Source organism: Prinia subflava, chromosome 3, assembly GCF_021018805.1.
Source record: "Prinia subflava isolate CZ2003 ecotype Zambia chromosome 3, Cam_Psub_1.2, whole genome shotgun sequence".
Classification (NCBI taxonomy): Eukaryota; Metazoa; Chordata; class Aves; order Passeriformes; family Cisticolidae; genus Prinia; species Prinia subflava.
Window position 1 is genome coordinate 11,140,560 of NC_086249.1, and position 20,834 is coordinate 11,161,393.

The window sequence follows — 20,834 nt, forward strand, 5'->3', positions numbered from 1 at the left end:
AGACGCCCCTGTTTACCTTCTGCCCTCCTCTCTCCACCCCAAAAAGTATTTTGTTACTGTTGGAACTGCTGATGGGTAATTTTCCAAAAGCTTGAGCTTCAAAACACAAAGGATGACCTCTCCCTGCCTTTTCAAATCACAATATTTTCCTAAAAACTGTTACAATAAACAGCAATAAACTGCAGGCACTTGGATGCTAGCACATCAGTTATGGATATCAACAAAGTGTTAAGGATGATAACATATCCTTCCTGATATTTGTAATTGTTTATTAAGTCCATTCAAGAACACGGCGGCTTGTGCTGCAATTGCTCAAGTTCTTCAGTGTAGTGAGCATTACAGCAAACAGGCTGGGATGTAAGAACATGTATTAGATGCACTGCTGACATATGTAACATAAACTACTGCATTATTGCACTCTTATTTAAAAATAGTAGGTTAAAATAACACACATATCCTTGATGTCTGTGCCTTTAATATGTCATGACATATTAAAAAAAAAAACCCAACAATCAGTCAATGAAGTTATAAGCTCTCAGAAAAAAAAAACAATAAAAAGAAGAAAACACACACAAAGACTTCTGGATTTGACTCTTTAAATCAGCACCGCTTGAGGGGTTCCAAAATTCCGAACATTTTAAAATACTATTTTTAAAGCACACACATCATTTTCTTTGTTATATTTTTCTATTCTTGCATTAGGACATAAACCTAGAATATGTAAAATGTTCATCAGGATACAACATTGCTCTGTGGAACACCAGTGTGAAGAAAAAATACAGGAGTCAAGCAAGGAAGGGGCAATACAAAAGCAGTTCACAATAAAGCTATAACCACAATTCATATGGATATAAGAGACCAACAGGTTCAAAAAAGTGAGATGAGATCAATCTTCTCAAGTAAAATTGCTAGAAAGAAACGCTTCACTATTAAAATTGTAACCTCAGCATTTTTTAATAGTGTGTTTTCCACAAAAATCAGGGAGCAGCTGTGTTTTTCAAACACCATCACTACATATACAGCTAACTCTTAGTCTATTCAACAGAATGTTTCAACTGAAATTTACCCAAACTGGGGCAAAAGTAAAGGCAGTACTCCTGAGTAAGAAAAGGTAGGTATCTAATATTTACATGTAAGTTCAGATATGGCAGATGCCAGACATTTTTGAGAGGTTTTCCAGTGACACAAAGCACGAGTGACTTGATCCAGCCCTGTGGAAAGATGAAGCAATGCAGAATTCAGTGCTTTGTGTAAGCTTACTGGGAACCATCCACCACATTCACCTGGTGACATCTCTTGGAATTATTCTTGACCAGTCTTAAACAAGACTGGAAATTTTATCAATTGGCTGGGCTGGACTGTTGAGAAAGATATGAACAAGTATGGTTCATAAGGCTGGACACACTTCAGGGAAATTATATCCTGCGGTAATAACTGCACTGTCTTGGTGAAAAAGAAACACAACAAACAAAGCAAACAAACAAAACATCCTATCAGGGTAGTTTGTTTTTTGAATTTCAGCAGTTTTGGAGAGGAGCTAAAGGTAAACACTTGACTTGAGACTTAATTTTTTGAGTATCTACTTAACAGTCATTATTTGCAGATATCTTTTAAGAAAAAGGACTGTCATTTTCAAAGCCTAAAAAGGCATAATGTAAGCTTGGATAAACTAAGTGGCTGAATCAAAATGAAGGGGAGGTTTCGACTGGATATCAGGAAAAGGTTCTTCACCCAGAGAGTGGCTGGGCACAGGCTCACAAGAAAGCAGTCACATCACCAAGCTCTACAACATTCTTGGTAAGAAAGCACAGAATCAGTTATGTTGCACTAACATGGTTTAGAGGTAACCTCCATTCAGTACACAGCCTCAGTAGTGAAAGTCTGTAATTCCAGCCATCAGAGAAGCACTCAGACTACCTCTTCTAAAGATGTGAGGTCCTGCCACCAAAGAGCAAACCAAACTACTTCCACAGGGCTGCCCAGCCCTGCAGATGCAAATTTGAATTTCTGGATCACCAAGATCCAAAGCCATGTGATCTTAGGAATCTACACCTGCAGAAAGTCACATTCTGAAGAAATATATAACCTCTTACACCTCAGCAGTCATGTGAAAATTCATGTGAAGTCTGCCTAAGACCTCAGAGTTTTGTATAATATGCTCCTTGAAACCCCAGTGCATAAAACCATGCCAATCCAGACTAAAGTTAATACTGGGCACAAGAACCATTCTTCCAAAGCATGGCTGAAAATGGACCCCATCCCTCACAGAACACTGTTAGCAATTATAGAACCTGGACAAGGTTTAAAAAATAAACTCTGAATTAGCCTGTGGAGATTCCAACAATACTTTCCTTCTTGAGGAAAACCTTCTCACAGTATGTCTTCCCTCAGAAGAGGACACACTAATTCAGAAGTGGATGAAGATACTCAAACTCGGAAATGTAGGCTTCTGGAACCACAGATGCTTTTCTTTTAACACACTCTGGTCGGATTTGTCCTTATCTCAGTCCTTTGGGGTGCGTGTTGGGCACCAAAAAGGACTCTCATGGTTTTAAGCCCAGTTGGAGACGAAATTCCTTTCAGCCACTCGCTCAACCTTCCACCTCTCTTCTCTCACTGGGGTGAGAGAATCAAAGTAAAACTTGTATGTTGAGCTAAGAACAGTTTAAATTTTGAAAATAAATGTAAAATAATACAATAATGGAAATAATAATAATAATGATAATAATAATAAGGGAAAACAATAAGTGATGCACAATGTGATTGCTCACCACCCACTGGCCACCCAATTTGGTCACCACCCACTGACCAATGCTAGACCTCCTTCCTGAACCCGGATGGGCCCTTCTGGGTAAATCCCCAGTTTATGTACTGGACATGATGTTCCAGGGTGTGGAATGTCCCTTGGGTCAGTCTGGTCCCAGCTATGCTCCCTCCAAGTTTCTTCTGTGCATCTCTTCACTTGATAGAGCATAACACAGGAACAAAAGTCTTTGACTTAGGATAGACACGACTTAGTAAAAAACCATCATCAACACCATTCTCATTCCTGTCCAAAACAAAGCACTGTAACAGCTGCTGAGAAGAAAATAACTCTACCCAGCTGAAACCAGGACAATGCAATATCTTGTGCCTCACATGTTCCACTCATTTTCTCTATAATAAAGCACTGAATAGCCCCTTATTGAACCTGCTGGTGCAAAGGGAGTGTAGATATCCAACACCAGTCTTTTCAGGCACCCTTGGAGCCAGTGTCCAGCAGATGTGGCATGGCAGTGCACTGGATGAATGAATATTGAAGGCAGGGAACATTCCTGTAGCCCATAAAATACAGCTTGGAACAAACCACTTTGTTCAAGAATCCCATCCAGCTACACAGGACAATGAATAAAGTGGTGTTGAATCTCGACTATGGAAAGGGAAGATGCATTGATATAAAAAGTGTCATAAACTGGCAGCAGCTCTATGATACAGTAATAACTAAAGAAAAGTGATATTCGCTTTCAAGAACATTTTTGCAACCTGCAGGGAAACTACAAAAATCTTCATTATAACACAGTAGTTCTGACTGAGAAGAATCCTTAACAGAAGGGAAAAAAATCCCTTTCAGAGGTCAACACTATTACACTCCTGTGGTATTTATTTTAACAGCTCAGATCACAGAGAAAATCCAGATTCAATCTGCCTCCTCGAGTACAAACTGGCACACTTCTTATTAAAAGCAAAGTGGACGCTTCCATTGTAAGGAATAAAAAATAAATCACAAAGCAACATCAAACCAATAGAAAGAACTCAGAAGCATTTGTTAAAGGTCAGCTGTGCTCACATGTTTCATTCATGTTCATGTATTACTGTTATCCTGCTTCCCATGTAACCCAAACAATTAATGGATGCCATTTCATAGCCCAGCCTACAGGAGAAACCTTCAATAGGTGTCTTTTGAAAGAAGAGATGATAATTTTCTAAATGAGAACACACACAGGAACCACGGCATAAGCAAAAGAGTATTGAGAAAAAATAATCTGCTAAATTAGTTTTAACACTTAAGTGGAAAGATCACAAATAAGCCCAAAAAGATTAATTGTAAGTAGTGACCAATGAGGGTATTAGGCTCCAGTGGGCAACTTTCTCTTTTAAACTCTATCAAGCTGCAGATTTTGCAGTCATACCTTGAAGGAAACAGCAGTTATAGATTTGATGCAATACTGCAGAAGACCCCTGGAAGTGTTCAAGGCAAGGCTGGATGGGGCTCTGAGCAACCTGGTCTAGTAAGGTGTCCCTGGCCATGGCAGGGGGATTAGAGCCAGATAACCTTTGAGTTCCTTCCAACCTAAGCCACTCCACCATTCTCTAAGATATAAAGTGAATTTTTAGTCTATTGCATGTTCATGCCGGTATGCAAATCTCAGGATTGTTCCTGACTTGAAAAAAACCTTAGACAGCATTTGAGGTTTCCAGACACATCATAATCTGAGCTATTATTCATGTACTGAAGTTTTTTTTGTGCTTTGTCCCTCAAGAAACATGGCTCACACAATAATTGGATGAATAAATTAATACAGCAATACCCAGTCTGATGTATAAAAGCTGTGGCCTTTTTTTTCCTTTGCTTTTATGTACATTTGCACAATTATCAAAACAATTTTCACTTCACAAAACCTCCCTCAAGTAAAAAAAAATCATTATTTACAAAATGTCTCATAATGGACTCAGAAGTAAGGACTGAGAAGAGGGCAAGCATCTGAAAAATAGTGTAATTTAATAACAAGGTGATTTTTAGCAGAGTAAGAAATGCATTCCTACTTATTTTGTACCATGCTAAAATTTGCTTCATCCAGATTTTTTTGTACTGCACAGGCAGAGGGAGACAAAAATACAAATGGTGTTGGCATGAATAAAGGCTTAACATTTCCAAGTGAAAATTCGAGGAATATTTGGCAGATGTTCAACAGCCTTTTGTGAGAAATTCAGCTGCCCTGACATCGTGTCATTGGTAACACAGCTAAATAACTCAGTTACAGTCTCAGCCAGTTAGTTGCAGAACTGTTTAGTATTTTTTCTCACTCAGAGATTTAAAGAAGAATCAGGATTTAAAATCTCATGTGAACTGTCAAAGGCACAATTTCTATTTTAAGACCTACTGAATCAGAACAATGGCAAAGTACTTTTATCCTTTTTATATAAAAGCTTACAATTCTAGGGTTTATAACAACTGATAAATCAATTCAAGACAGTTCAGAACAGAGTCTCCCACATAACTTTTTAGAAAAGACAAACATATTCTTTTAAGGTCTGGTTTTCTAAATTAAATATGTAAGTAGGTCAGTCAAGGTTGAGAAGGAGGGTACATCTGCTAGTTGGTTCTTGTAATGCATTCTTAGTAAACTCTCCTAAAAGGCTAGATGAAGAGCAATTAAAAATTCATACATTTTAATCCTTACCACCTACTGAGCAAAGATTTTTAGCCACAAATATGAAGAACATTTCACTGCCTGGATGACTGTCAAGGAACAAAACAAGTGAGCTGAAATCCCATCCCACACAAAGTAGCAACTGACTTCAACTAATGCTCACAGAAAATGCAAAATTGTTACTATTTGGACAATTCAGACTAAATCAGCACTCTATTTAAAAATAAGTAGTTGTAGGACTTTTATTGCTACAGTAGTAACAAACACACTTTCGGAGAGACCAACCACTTTCACAGTTTTGTCTGTATGAAGAAAATCAAACAGAGAATTTTTAAAGACATATATATTGCTGTTGATAATACTCCTGGCATTTTCAACTATTCATGAAAATCTTTAATTTATTTTTATAGCCTTCCTGTCAACTAATCATTTAAATTCTTCATTACACTTGTATTTCATAGAAGTATTAGCAAGTACTAATTCAGGTAATTTGGGAACAATAGAAAATTCTTTGTATGCAATTCTTAAATATTCCATTTTAGAGGCTGAGAAAATAATGAAGGAATATATTTTTCTCTTTTTAGTATTTATTTAATGCTTCTGATTTTTATTCCCCCACTACTACAAACATATATATGTTCACTCATTATGAGGAAAAAAAAAGTAATTCTGTATCAGGCATTCCTTTATAAAAAAGATAAATAATAGTCATCAAGCCAGTATAAGAATCTAAGTATATCTCAGAAAGGTCAATTGTGCTTAAATGTTTCATGCATGCATCCATACCACTTTTCTCCACCTGAGGAAAACAATTAGTACATGTTATTTTATAGCTAATTCTAAAGGGTCACAATATGCTAGATGTGGCTATTAAAGTGAATGGTTATAATCTATAGGAAGGTTCCAAATATTCTTATGCAAATAGACCAAGGGGAAAAATAATAATTAAAAAAATTTACAAAACCAAACAAGTCCTTCAGCCTTTGAACTGGATTTTATTAGATCTGCAGGAACTAAAGCCATAATTTGCTATTCCTTGAATGACCACACTGTATTGCACTATAAAGAGGATAGGGGAAACTCTTACCTAATTAGAAAATATGCTGAAGTAAGCAGGTGCTACATAACACAAAACAAATATTGATCATCATTGTCAAATCTATATTGCAATATCTAATGACAATGGCTCTATGATTTACGCCTGTATAACTGCTTTCACAAAAACCTGTCATCAAACACAGGCCCATCTCTTATTTATCCCCGTGTTAGAGGCAAATGGCCACATAAAACACCTTTATTTATTTATTTCTGATGTCCTAGCCATTGTGTTTGTATTGTGGCTTGATGCTCTGCCAATTATTCAGTTAAGGCATTCTCTTGGAGAGAACAAAAGCCGATAAAATGTCAATAAAATCCTGTGAAACAGCATTACAAGAGTCTCATAAACATTTCTGGTACAGTTTTGGGATTTACACCTTGTGTTGTCCTTTCACAGAAGCAAACATGCACAAAACCACTGTAATAACCTCTTGAAATCAGATAATATTCCAGCAGCTCAGTTTTGCTGACAGAAGGGGCCTGGGCACAAGCCAAGAGGCCCAGGTGCACTGTGTCATGCCAGCATTTAACGCAGCCTAATATCAGATAGATGCCACTGAGAGAAAATACTCAGAATAAAGTACAGATAATAGCACGGACAACCACTCATTGCTAAATTACTTCTGCTCGTCGTGCTTTGAGCTTTGTATTAAATTTTTTCGTCAAGTGGCAGGAATCACAAGGAGAAGTGGTTCAAAACTCCCTTCTTGTAACCCTGGATAAGGATCTATAATATTAGCCTTTCATATGATAATGGCAAATGATGCCCCTCTTTGAAAAATTCCAGGCTGGTAATGAAAGTCCTAATCAGATTGTTGTTGCAGAGAAGCAGGAGGTGGGGAGCTCTGCCCTTCTTTCCTTTTCCCTTCCCTCCCCTCCCCTTCCCCCACGTCTCCCTCCTGTTAGCAAATTCAGCAAACTTGACAAGATGGGTTAAGTCTTGGGGAATTTATCTTACATGAATTTTCCAACAAAGCCCACGGATTGTTTTATACAACTGGAAGGCAGTGCTTTAATAAAAGCTGCACCACCTGAGGCATTTTCATTAAAGGCTCTCTCTAGACAACATCACAATGTTTGCATTATCATCCTACACCCCCAAGAGAATACAAGCACTACCTTTTCAGCTAGAGTTGATATTGTGTGTGAAGGCACGAGAGAAGATGATTAGATTTTGCTTTCACTCACAAAGTAACCGCTTGCAACAATGCTGTGGTCAGGACTCACTGATTTGTGCTGTCCACCATTTGAGTGGTGAATTGTTTTCCTTTTTTTTTTTCCAGGAAAAGACACATTCTGAAGGTTTTAATAGTCAGTCACGTGAGTGAAGATTTTAATCCTAACCACGCATTATTCTCAATGACTGTACTATTTCAGCTATCTGGGCTCTTAAATAATGACGGTAATTAGCCGATTAGGACACCATAGAAAACAGGTGCAAGGCTCTGGAGGGGAAGCACCAATGTACAGTATTAAGGAACTCTGGCATCCAAAATGATTAAACTGTTTGGCGTGTTTAGCAACAGGAAACGCAAATCACCGAATCCTGAAACACAGCGTTTATCTCTGTGGAAGAATTTCACGCACACGCACTGAATGCACACTCAGAGAGGTTCACCGAGGCTTTCACCCGTTTCAGTGGACTCACCATCTGTGTAGACTTCTCTGCGCAGATGTCCTGGCTGGTGTTTTTGCTTTTTGGCAGGTCGGACCTTCTGTATTACAGCAGCACTCATGTTGCTGTCGGTAGATACAGGGCTGGTGGGTCTGGGACAGTGTGATGCATGGAAATGTCTACGGCCTGCAAATGGTTACACAACAACAGCAATTACTTCTCTTACCTAAAATGAGACTTTTCGTACTTTCTCTTTTCACACCAGAATGCTCTAGCTTTACAAAACCTAAAAATACACTGTTGGAACAATAGTAAAGCGCATCCAGTTTTAGAATGAGCTGTAACTAAATCGAAGCATTTGCTATCCTATCATTAGGCAGGCTGGCTCGGTTGCACAGAAATTATCCAGCTGCTTGGTAGCTGGTAGCTCCTGCCCCAGGAGCACCAAACCCATCAGCAGGCAAGCACAAGCAGGATTCACACCCAGCCAGTTTCTGGAAAGAGTGGAATGTTTCCCTTTCAGGCTTCCCCTCCCCTGGCTTGGGCCATACGAGGTTTATCCCTGCCATAAGCAGAGCAAGTGACCAGCAGGTCTCGGGTACAGAAGCCCCCTCTGCCACTCTGAGTGAATTTTCAGGAATGCATCGAGGCTGGATGGCTGGCACTTTATCACAGATTATTTGCAGATAAGGAGTGTCACGTTTATAGGACGTGCAGTCAGGCACACGTAATACCAGTATATAGAAATCATTGCATAACATGAACTTAACTGCTGCAAAAATATTAGCAACTGGATGTAAAAAGACCTGTTCTAAATATATAAATCTCTACACGTATTTATAGGAATTTATTTGTACAAAATGGATAAAATCCTGGCCCTGTGGGTATGAATGGGAGTTTTGCCACCTACTTCAATTGGTCAGGATTTCATCCAGAATTACTAAATTACCTCCCCTCTCACTCTTCATGATGAACAGCTGTGTTGAAATGAAACAAAGGACTGTTAACTGGGAGAGGATGTCAGAAGTGGGAGGAAGGTTGAAAATCTGTGGAGTCAGGGTGGACACAGTTGTGACAGAGTACCTCTTATCCAGGTCTGGCAGTTTAATAGGATTGATTGTCAAAACATTCATGGAACTGCCTGAAACCTGCATCCCTGAAACCAGCCTGCTGTATTCTTTTTTCTTAGATGAAGTATAACAATATCCGTTTGGCCTAGTACTGATTACCTGTATACATCCAGTGCTACTAGTATCCAGTATGTTGTAAAAACTGAAATATTTCAAATATCATGTTTTAGCTGCTCGGTGGTGTTCCAGGAGAAAGGAAAAGTGGAAACACAAACATATGCATAAGGCCCTGCTGCATATGCATAATCTATAGTTTCAAATGCAACTCATAACAGCTATCAAAATATGAAACCAACACAAAGCCAGTTCATCCCAATAATACAACAGTAAAAGCCTGATCAGAATTCCTCAAAAATAAATAAATAAATGAAATTTAAAAAAAGAAGAAAAAATAATTTAAAAAATCTTAATGCAGGACAATATTACTCTAAAGGTTTACTATTTATTGGGATATTTCAATAGAGAGGGATTAAATCTTCTCTTGTAGAGTGACTGAAAACACTGGGAGCCTTATACTGGAAAAGACAGACTTCTATAATCCCTTTCCCCCCCCCATTCAGTTCTGAGTGCAAATCCACCAGCAGGGTTGATGTTTGTCCATGATCAGTGAGACCAAAGAACTAGGAACTACTTATGAACGACACTGAAGAGCAGCAATATGTTTGGACTGTTTCACCAAAACTCCTTCTCTGCCTCTTCCTGACTTCCAAGCACCGCAAGAACAGGAGCTCAGAACGCGCCTGTGGGCGGGTTCCTTCCAGAATGGTCACTTTTCTGGTTCTCCCATGGAGCAGAGGACGACTCACCTCCCGCTGCCTCGTGCATTTGCCTTCTGGCTACCTTGAGCCCGGCGTACTCGGCAGCTGCCGCGACAGCCTGTGCAAAGTCGGCGTCGGTGAAGAAGGAGCCGTCGGAGGAGCTGACGCTGGAGCGCCCGCTGGAGATGTTGTCCTCCTCGGAGGCCGAGCCCCAGCCGTTGATCATGGACCCTGTCACAGAGCTCTCCAGATCCCCCACGCTGGAGGCAGGGGTCTGCTCCAGGCCACGCAGAAGGAGCCTCCTGTTCTGCATCTTGGCGACCTCCATGTCGGCCTCGTCCTCCTCCTCTTCCGGGGCGTCAGTATCCATGTCAGAGACCAGGGGCCCTGAGATGTATCCATAGGTGTGTGGTGGGGAGATGGGCCTTGGAGGGGGTGGGGGACTCACAGGCTGACGTCTGCATAAAAACACAAGGGTGAGAAGATCTGAAATCACATAACAAAGTCAGAGGAAACAGCAGATTGATGAAAATAGTTTTTTTATTTCCCAGCAAGCTTGGCCTGCCTTTTTAAATCAACCTAATTTATATCTGAAAGGCTCAGGTTTGTTTTTTTAGTTTATGCTTTCGCTGTAAATCAGAACTGATGGCTATGTAGCTTGAAATCTATCACAAAGAAATCTGATTTTTTAATACGGTTCCTATATCACTGACTTTAATGATAAAGCTGTTCATTTTCCCTAAGTAACACACGTAGAGCTAAGCTAAGAGTTGGTTCCAGATCATGTGGCCATTAAAAAAATTATTTGCACACCCTTGAGAGTACAAGCAAAAGAAATAAATGTAAACATATAGCTTAAAACTATCAATGCCAACAGATGCATCTATCCAAATGGATTGCTCCATTAACGTTACCTTCCCTCCACCCACCCTGCTGATTCAGAAAGATATGAGAAGAGATATTACAATTTCATTATTTTAAAATTGATCTAGGTGATGAAAATAAAAAGAATTTTCTACCATAGTGTTAGTTCTAGGCCTCAGGGGTACCAAGATGTATAGGTTAACTAATTTTGATCTTAATTTGCCAGTAATGGTATCTCCAGCTCAAGAAGGCAAAGTATAACATATCAGATCCATGTTCAAGATTAGTTAATACTTCACTCAGAAGTTCCAGGTAGCAACATTGTCAACAGTTCTTCACAGGGTCACAGACACGCTCTTTAATTGCATTTTGTCTGGCAGGAAAACACACTTTCTGCAGTAATGGTTCTCCTGTTGGCTGTGCTCACCAGGAATTTCTATTGCAGGCTGCTTTGAAAAAAAATTCACAGTAATTTTCCTTTGTCAACTTTGCCCTCTTATTATCTCATTGAGAAATGATGACTCTCATGGTTAAATCGACTCTTTTGTGCAGGTGACATGCAATTTTGGTTGTTTTTTAAATAATAATAAACGGGAATACATAAATACATTAATTTTGGAAAGAAATGTTATCAAGGAAAGATCTAATATTTTATAGCAAGAGCAAAATGGATCCTCCCTGGACTACATCATCACTGTTTTTCGCTTGCTGCATTAAGTACTGAACAGAATGAAGAACAGTTAGGGATAAATATCCAACAATCATTTTATATCAGCACTCCCAAATCCCAGAAGCTGTCGCTGCCTGGAATCGGTACCTGCTTGGACTAGGACCTTGCCCTGTAAAGTCTTATTGCCCTAATTTAAAGCTCTTGTGACAAATGATATATTTGTCTATTCTCTAGGTTTTGGTATTAGAAGACAGGCAACTGGTTACAAAATATGTTAGGGTTCTTGAAAAGGTAGTTTGTCTGCCAGCTTTTAGGGGCAGGCTAATTGAGTGCAGCTGGTTCATGGGCATACAGAATTAACAATACTTCTTTCCCTTTCATCTGATGCAGGTTCTCGCTTTAACAGTGGCATTGTCTCCTATCTCAGCTCTGAGTTTAACACTGAGATCACCTGCTGTCCCACTAAATCCTTAGTTTTTTTTCTCTCCTTTTTGACTCTTCTAGACCACATGTTTTTATTTCAGTTTGCTATATTTCCAGCAAGCTCACCAGACAGACAAATATTACAGTACACCAGAATCCTATTCCAGCTGCCTGGTTCTGACCAGCAAATGAAATAATACTCAGCAGAACTATGACTAAAGCTAATAAAAAGTATGACAAACAGCATTTCAGGCATTATTTTTACTATAAACCCACCATTTACAAAACACCCCAAATCAATGTGGAAAGGCACTGCTTGGAATGTGTTCTTAGTTTGAAAGTATTGCCACACCACATTTGAAACAGGTTTCAGCTGTTGAGCACAGGACACCCAATTCCTCAACAGCAGCCCTGGGTCGTATTGACACCAGCAGGTGGAACAGGTAGCCAGCCAAGCCTTACAAATCAAATAAATAGAATTATGTGACTGTTTTTAAACCGATGAGATGGATGCGCCAAAAAGAAAAGAAACAACTTTTTTGAAAAAGTGAGATGGAAAATACAGACTTTGTCACTAACAAATTCTAAGGCTTTCAGCAAAGCTAGACTTTACCATTGTAGGAGGGACAAAATAAATATACATTTTATTTTTTCAGTCCACAAAAAGAGCAAGTTGTGTTCCCTAGGAGCTTAAATTGGAGCCTCCTTCCAGCTCCTTCTGCCACTTTTTTGATGGCATTGATGGTGACCAGCCAGGAATCTTTGTCTTGAGCAAACCTTCTACTTTCCAGGTACTTGTTGGCTGGTTATGCATGTTTGTATACATCTGCTTCTATGTCTACTCCATTCTGTATGCCAGGAAACATGTCCCAGTCTCCAGAAAACCAGAGAGATTCTGGAAAGTCACCCATAACTATTGATTATTTAGCTTTTCCCCTTTTCATTTGTGTCCACCTAGTTTTACCTCTCAAATAACCCAGAAAAATTAAGTGATTAAAATGAACACTTCTGTGGACCAGCATACCAGGGCCAATGGAAATTACAGGAAATTAGCCATCCACTAATGAAAAGAGTGATTTTAAAGACTCAGGAAGATAAGGAAGAGGAAAGGAAAGAAGAGGAAAAGAGGAAAAGATACACAGTACAAGTGTCACCATAAAGAGTAAAGAAAACAAACCAAGGAAGATCAAGTAGGGGGGAGCTGAAGTAAAAGCAGATATAGGCCCCTTAAAAAAATAGCCTATCTACTGCCTGCTTAATAAATGAGATCCATAAGGATGACTAAACTTTTAAAAAACATTCTGCAAAATACATCTATAAATATCCACTAAGTTATGTTGAAAAATCAAAGTTTAACAGTCTACTCAGAAAAATCATATAAATTTCATTGTAAGAGGCTTTCATTTTGCTAAAAATAGAAATTCTACATAGAATGCTGCAGGTAAGTTTATGTATTTGTGGCAATAAACAATATGTGCAAACCACTGGAGGCAAAAGATAATAAAAGCCCATCATTTGGGATGGAAAAGCTGTGTCTTCTTAACAAAAGCCAAGAGATGTAAGCATCATACATAAAAGGGCTCATTCAGAATTCACTGTTTTATGGGATAGAAGCTGTGAGAGTTTAAACGCAAAACAGTTGTAAAAGCAACTCAGAGAAGAAACAAAATTTCCCTGTAGCAAATATCTGTCTTTATTAATGTTGGTCATTCCTTTAAATAAGGTTAGATGGAAATGTTAAGAAAATTTTGCAAGCAGTAATTTCCTGTATTAGGATTTATGAGAGGAGGAAAATCTATAGGTTATATAAATTATATATTTATATATATTCATACATATTGGTGACAAGTTAATTGCACAGTTACTGTGAAATAATGCATGCTATTTTATGGTAATAATGCAGTAAATCTATGGGAAACAATGGAACTGTAATTATATGGTAAGCTGTGTTAACGATACCACTTTAATAACCTGATGACTGTGAATTTAACTTATGTCAGCACCGTACGTACCCTAAAGTGATATACTGCATTTCTTCCCACGGTACAATAATAAAGCAACTTAATTACCTACTTCTTAGGTTAAAATAGTTCTAGCATCCTGGATTAGAAGTTCAATAGCAACAGAATAACGGGGAAATGGCTGGCCTCACTAAATTCCACGGGAATTTTCAGCGGGGCTCGGGTGACCGCTGTCACATCTCTCTCGCTACATTTGCATTCACACACCTCCGGTCAGGTTGGTGTTGTGTGTGTCCCAGATCCTCCTGACAGTCCTGTAACATGGGCTGGAGCTCTTCCTGGGGAGAGGGGGTGAGAGTGGCAGTTGACTGATGGCTATAGGAGACAGCGGCTGGAGAGGAAGCTGCTCCTCGGACAGGTGGAGTTGGACCTCGCTCATCTTCTTCCTCTTCCTCTAGCTCATCCTGCTGCAGATACATCCTTGCAGGTGGCACAGGACAAGGAATTTCCTGGTCATAGCTAAAATTAATTTTTTAAGAAAATAAGGACTTAAATTTGTACTGTGTAATTAGCATATCTGATACACGTATTAACAGCCCAGAAACAAACCACTGTTCTCTGTGCCCTCGAGAACAGCTCAGTGGATGCTGAGTGGATGCACAGCACTGTCACTAAGTGCTCTCCAAATCGCCACGCTACAGCTCCACGAGCAGCACCACAACAGTGCTGGGGAAGGTCTCACTGCCAGCTCGTAGGGCAAATCACACTTCAATTAACTAGTGATTCGAGTGGGAGGTGGACAACATCTTCCTCTTTCTTACCTCTCATCCACTGAAAGGCTGTAATCTTCGCTGTTGCTGTGGGGAGGTGGATGTGCTGGAGGGGGTGGGAGGAGATCTGCCCAGTTCATGCCAGCTTGCTTGGGAGCCTTTGGGGTCCGAGCTCCCTTCTTGTGCCCTTGACTCCCTGGGAATAAAGAGCAGCACATATTGGTAATGCTTTGAAGTCTCTCCTCAGCACTAGCCATGAAAACCAACACAACCCTTCCCAGATGCTCCTGCATTCTTTGAGAATTTACTGTTCTGTTCAGTTTGGAGCAAATTGGCATTTCTCCTTTTTACACTAGTTTGGGCTTGTAGCTTCTTTGTAGAATTGAGCTACATTTTAAGAGGTTGAATTTAACCAGAAAATTTACATAGCATGGGGAAAAACACATGGGAGTCAAAACTTTAATTTTTTAAATAAACAGTCAAAATGCGATAAAACCATAAATGAATTTTACAAGCAATGTCATTAAGAGCGAGCTTCCTACTTCTGTTAATTACATTAAAGATTATCATCTAAAACAAATGAGCTGTAGACATATTTTCTGAAGTGCCTTTATCCTATTTAATTGCCAGAACCTAAAATACAATATGATACAGATATGATCTATTAAAGTTCTACTGTTGCATTAAGTCACTCAATATAGGTAATTTGTACTTGTCCACTGAAACATTTTAGGCACAATAAAATTACTACTTTTAGTCTAAATGGCAGGTGCAGTTGAAAATAATTGCTGGAAGAACTAAAATAACAGAAAAAAAAAATAAAGATCGATGAAGTATTTCGCAAATGTTTTCAACTACTATTACTGGAAAATTACAGCTCGTAATAAAGCAATGCAGGTTTAACAGTTCAAATAACTTGGAATAAGACCAATTATTCAGGTGGTCTAAAATTTTAAGTTTGGACATGGCTATGAGGAGAACTTGCTCAACCATTGTTCCTTGATATATATACATCTTTCTTTGTTATTGTTACACCTTTATTATAGATAAATTCCTTTTATGTAGATAAAGTCACTGTGGTTGTGAGCATGTTTTAGAATCCTTCACATTTCTCTCCTAAACTGAGGCAGGATTTTATATCATCGCAGTAAAGCACCATATACATGATTAAATATACCGCAGTGAGATTTGGGAAGGTTGTTTTTTTTCACTTCTGCTGTCTCAGATTTCCCACTCTTACTGACAGTAGTTCTGATTATTATTGTCCCACACTGGCTGCCAGATACACCTGTTTTAGCTATGTACAGTTGTTTTTGTGGTGTCTCAGCATGTCAAACCAGACACTAACTATCCCAAGGCGACCTGCACTCTGTATCCTAAGCACCATGATATATACATGGTTCAACACAATTAATTTATTACTTTGGTCACCTTCCTTCATTCCTGCTGGAGTCCTTGGCACAGGACTATAAATTGTTAGAGTTATTCATAACTCTAATGGGTATTGGCATGCAGAACACCACCCTCTCATTTTTAATTTGCATGGTTCATACCCCTGAGATGTTTCATGCTGAATTTCAAGTCTTAAAATCATTGAGCACAGGCTCAGCACCACATCCTGATCTTTTCGACCTGGGAATGGGCAAAAGGCTGTCTCCCAGAATGACACTGCTGAGCAGCTGGGAGAATTGGGAGCTGTGCTAATCTCATCCCAACCACTGAGAATTCAGATCATCCAGAGGCACAGCAGGGCTCATCAACACATTTATGTCTCTGCTGTGCCTTGGCCAGGTTGGGATTAAAGCAACTGGACTATCAAAGGCAACAGCAGAACAGAATGGGAAAAGTCAGCATCTTGATTGTAGATGTAAAGTTCAGGGCACTCATGACTGTGAGTCACAGCTAACCCTGGAATTGGTTTGATGTAAATAAACACAGCCTGACTACCACATTCACAGTAAAGCCCCAAACCAAGCCTATGAGTAGTTTCTGGTTTAGCTCATACACCTCTACCAGAAATCAAATCTGGAAGTGAACAGGTTATACCACAATGATAAAACATAACTTTTGAGTTAAAACATATTCTGTGGTCCCAAAGTAGAGAGTGCAATTTCAGTTCTCTAGTCAATACAAAAAGCTGTTTTGTTTCAAGAGTTTTACAAAGGATTTTTAGATTGTTTGTACAGGAGATGCCAATGAGAAACAAAATTTGATTATCTACCATTTATATCTAAATGATTTTGACAAAAATAATTTTGACATACAATGACTGAAACCTGTAAATATTTTAAGTATGCCCAAATGCTTTTTTACTCAATGAAATACATGGGTTTAATCTACAAAATGAAAAACTTTTTAAAGCAGCTCTGTTGGGTATCACTCAACTGCTGTGGACTCTTGAGCCCGTTCATGAATTGGGTAAGTAGACCCAGGAGATGTGAAAAAAAGTAACTAAAGTACCAGAAACAACACATAAATTTTTTTTTTTTTTGTGACAGTTGGAAAGAAATTGCTGTGACTTGCCCATCTGGAAAACATAACATTACCGAGTATGTCATTAGCATTAGGAAATCCAACCCCTATTTGAGGTCATGACTTTCACAATTTTGGAAAATCAGTTACTTAACTGACATCTAGATGACACTAAGCAATCATGAGGATGCAACAGAAATCTAGGCACCTACTGGGACAGTTTTTGTGCTGTTCAACATCTACTGTTCATGGGTTTCTCCCCACCACTCCTCTAAGCCCAGTAAATATTGCTAACCACGACTACAGCATCCAAACACCACAAAGCCTAAAGCCTGGAAAACACTGCAGGTACTCACCAGATGTGCTACTGCCTCTGTCTGAGCTGTTGTAGGATCCACCTGTATTCTGGTCATAAGACTGGTTGTAGGGAATAGTTGGAGCAATGTTGTCATTTACTCGGTAATCTGCAAGTTTAATGGTATGGTTAATGCTGCCCTTCAGGAACACGTCTACTCTTATATACTTGCTTTATAACACAGAGTAAGATCTCCTGAAATTAGAGAACTAGAAATAAATTCATTCGGTGGAAGAAAAATCATCCTGCAATCATGTTTTATTTTTATCTTGCCTCTTATTGTTGGCTTAGGGGAAATCATGGGAACTTAGTATCTGCACAGCTAAAATGCAGTAAAATGGAGTTCTATGTACAGGGTTTTCACAAAGCCTCTGCAATGACCAAGTCTCAGTGAAGCTATCTATCTATCTATCTATCTATCTATCTATCTATCTATCTATCTATCTATCTATCTATCTATCTATCTATCTATCACCTGTGTGAGCATTTCACATACAAATACTGTCACCCTGATTGATTTTCCATAGTCTCTGCCTAATTTATGCATGCAGGGCAACCAATGGACTGTGGTAGTTACTTCTGGTGTTTCAAAGGTGACACACCCACACAGGAGTCAGCTCTGCATGACAAGGGCTGAATGATCAGCTGGAGCAACAATGCAGCTCCAATTGAATTTGCTTTACAACAGAAGTCTTTGTTCCAGGTCTGCTGGCTCCAAGAATATTTTTATTTACACTGGATCATGCAGGTTCTACAGGCCTTTTTTGCTAATAGCTGTTACCATAACTTTGCTCTCCAAAGCACTTGGTATACACTTATTACTTTTAAATCTAGATCTGGCAACCAGATTTGCAAGAAACTTCATCAGAAGTAAAATACTCATCTGGCACAACAGTACTCTTGTGCTAAAAAACAATTACAATTTACAGAGAACAGAAAGGAGGTAGGTTACTCTTCATACAGCAAATAAAACTGTGTCATAAACAGAACCACTGGACATAAAGTAGTGACAATGAAGCACAGCATGTAACTCATCAAAATATTTCCTTCTCATCACAGAAGCTATAGGTATAATCAGCAGCAAGGTGGCTTTGACTTACGAAATGAGAAAACCAAGATCAGAATATTGACTCATAAGATAGCAAATCAAAACAAAAATAAACAAAACTAAGAATTCAGTCCCCATCTGCTGCAGAAATGTTTGCGATAATGTAAGCATGGGGAAAAGAGCAAAATGATAAATTCCACACCAGAGTGTATTCTGCAATAGTTTCTCAGCCTAGTTGCATTCCACAGACCACGCTGAAGCCCTGCATACCGCGTATGTTTACACAGAGGATAAACAGTAAATCAGCACTCTGAAATATGTATATATGACTGTCAGCAGACAATGCTTTAAGGGGGCCTTTCCACACTACAATATGCTAGAGATTATGCAGCTGTAATATACACAGTTTGAAAGATGCAGTATCTTCCAGCACATAAAAACCAAACATGTTTTAATTCCCAAAGAGGTACGTAATACACAGTTCGTGAAAGAGAACAATTACAAAAAATACAGCTTTCACCCTCTAGTAAGGAGCCAAACCCCTTGAATTTTCCTTTGGCATGTTTATGTCAGGGGAAGGTGTGACATTCTATATTGCCCTTTGAACTCCTCTGTGAGTAGATGGGTCCGGTGGAGAAATCAACATTCCCGTAATAAAATGTTTCTTTTTACTGGATCGCTTATCGCTATGTGATCCCTCCAGTTACAACAATCCATGCAAAAAGTTCCAAGTTAGAGTGGGTCCAGCTCCTAGGGATACTGTTTTGCAAATCAGGTTATTAAAAGAGGTTGCATGGTAGCCTGGAGGACTAGAAAGAAGAAATCACATACCTATTTCTTCCAGCTCCCACACAGTATATTAAAGAAACATGCCTTCAAGGCCTTTAAAGCACATTCTGATGTTTCCCGTTAACACTGAAATCAATTTATTTTTAGCTTCTGGATCCACAGACTTCAGTCAGGGTAACACAGGAATTTAGTTTCCAAAATTGTGTGTGGTAGCATTGCCTCTCAATATGAGAATTGAAGGCTTGCTAGGAACAAGTCTAAGATGAATTGGATCACTCCATTTGTGTCCCCAGTGTACAACACAATACAATTTTACAGAGTTTGATATGCAAAATTTCATTCTTTTACAAGAACATGTAGATTTAATGAGTCTCCATCCATGACTGGGAAGAGTGGGTTGACCTATTTAAAATTTAAGGTAGAGTATAATGTGACTGCCATGCATCTGGCTCATGAATAAAATATCTGGCCTCTGTCCTAACCAATCCCTTAACTACTATTAAATTTAAATTAATCTCATATCCATAGGAAATGTATTTTATTTAACTCCTTTCTAAAAATACAGCTTGTTATTTTTTTACAATAAATTCCATATCAGAAAGCTTATCATGGTGCTAATTAACTTTCTGACACTGCCAATGGTGTATTTCTGAATCTAAAGAGGCAGAAGTCTAAAACCACCACAGAAGTCTGTAATTGCTGAACCTGAAAGCTTTAGACTCCCAGAACCAGAAGGTCAAAACTCCTCTGCTGCCTAAAGAGGAGAAACAAGCTAAAAGCTCTTCACCTTTGTTTAATTTGTTTTGCTCCATAATGTTGTACTGTATGGGTGGAACCTCTTGCTTTTGCTGAACAGAGGGTTTCCAGTGTTTCTCATTCGTGTCCCCGCTGCCACTGTTAACATTATTGCTGATACTGGACTGGATGAGCTGAGTGGTGGCATAAGGAGTGGGCTGCCCAGGCTGGCTGACAAATCTTCCGTCCTTTAGATTTGGACTATTGAAGGTTTTCATCTCATTGATTTTGTTGCTGAGGTCCACGTCCCCATACACAGTTGACTCAGGCAACATCAGGTTTGTCTGCTTGTTGTCCAGCTGATTGTTGTAATTTGCTATACAATCGGCTAACCACAGAGGAGAGAAAAGAGAAAAGGTCATTCTGTTCGCTCACACCAGACTTTCCACGAAACCCCCTCTAACATTTCCTTACTGCACACCTACATGGCTTGAATCCATGCAGCAGACACACAGAGGCAGAGATACTGCCACTAACTATACAATTTACAGAATATTCTTTATCTTGTACACTACTGCTCCAAAAGTAGGGTTCACTGTTCTGAGTCACCGTAAATTCAGACCCGCTGAATTATATCTACAATGACTTACCTTGCTGGGCTTTTCCATAGTGGCCATATAAACATTCACGTGTTTAGACATTATTCTCACAGCAGAATATATATTCCGTTATTAA

General features: G+C 39.1%; 1 protein-coding gene across 1 annotated transcript in view; it reads right to left on the minus strand.

The window, feature by feature from the left end:
* The window catches only part of ROBO1 (roundabout guidance receptor 1), a 684,115-nt gene that overhangs the window by 4,355 nt on the left and 658,926 nt on the right, over positions 1–20,834 (minus strand). Inside the window, exons 24-29 of the mRNA XM_063393929.1 lie at positions 20,152–20,487; positions 17,529–17,636; positions 14,752–14,896; positions 14,198–14,449; positions 10,061–10,470; positions 8,158–8,310 (exon numbers count right to left, since the gene is read on the minus strand). Of these exons, the coding sequence (XP_063249999.1) occupies positions 8,158–8,310; positions 10,061–10,470; positions 14,198–14,449; positions 14,752–14,896; positions 17,529–17,636; positions 20,152–20,487 (1,404 nt within the window). The remainder of the gene's footprint in view (positions 1–8,157; positions 8,311–10,060; positions 10,471–14,197; positions 14,450–14,751; positions 14,897–17,528; positions 17,637–20,151; positions 20,488–20,834) is intronic.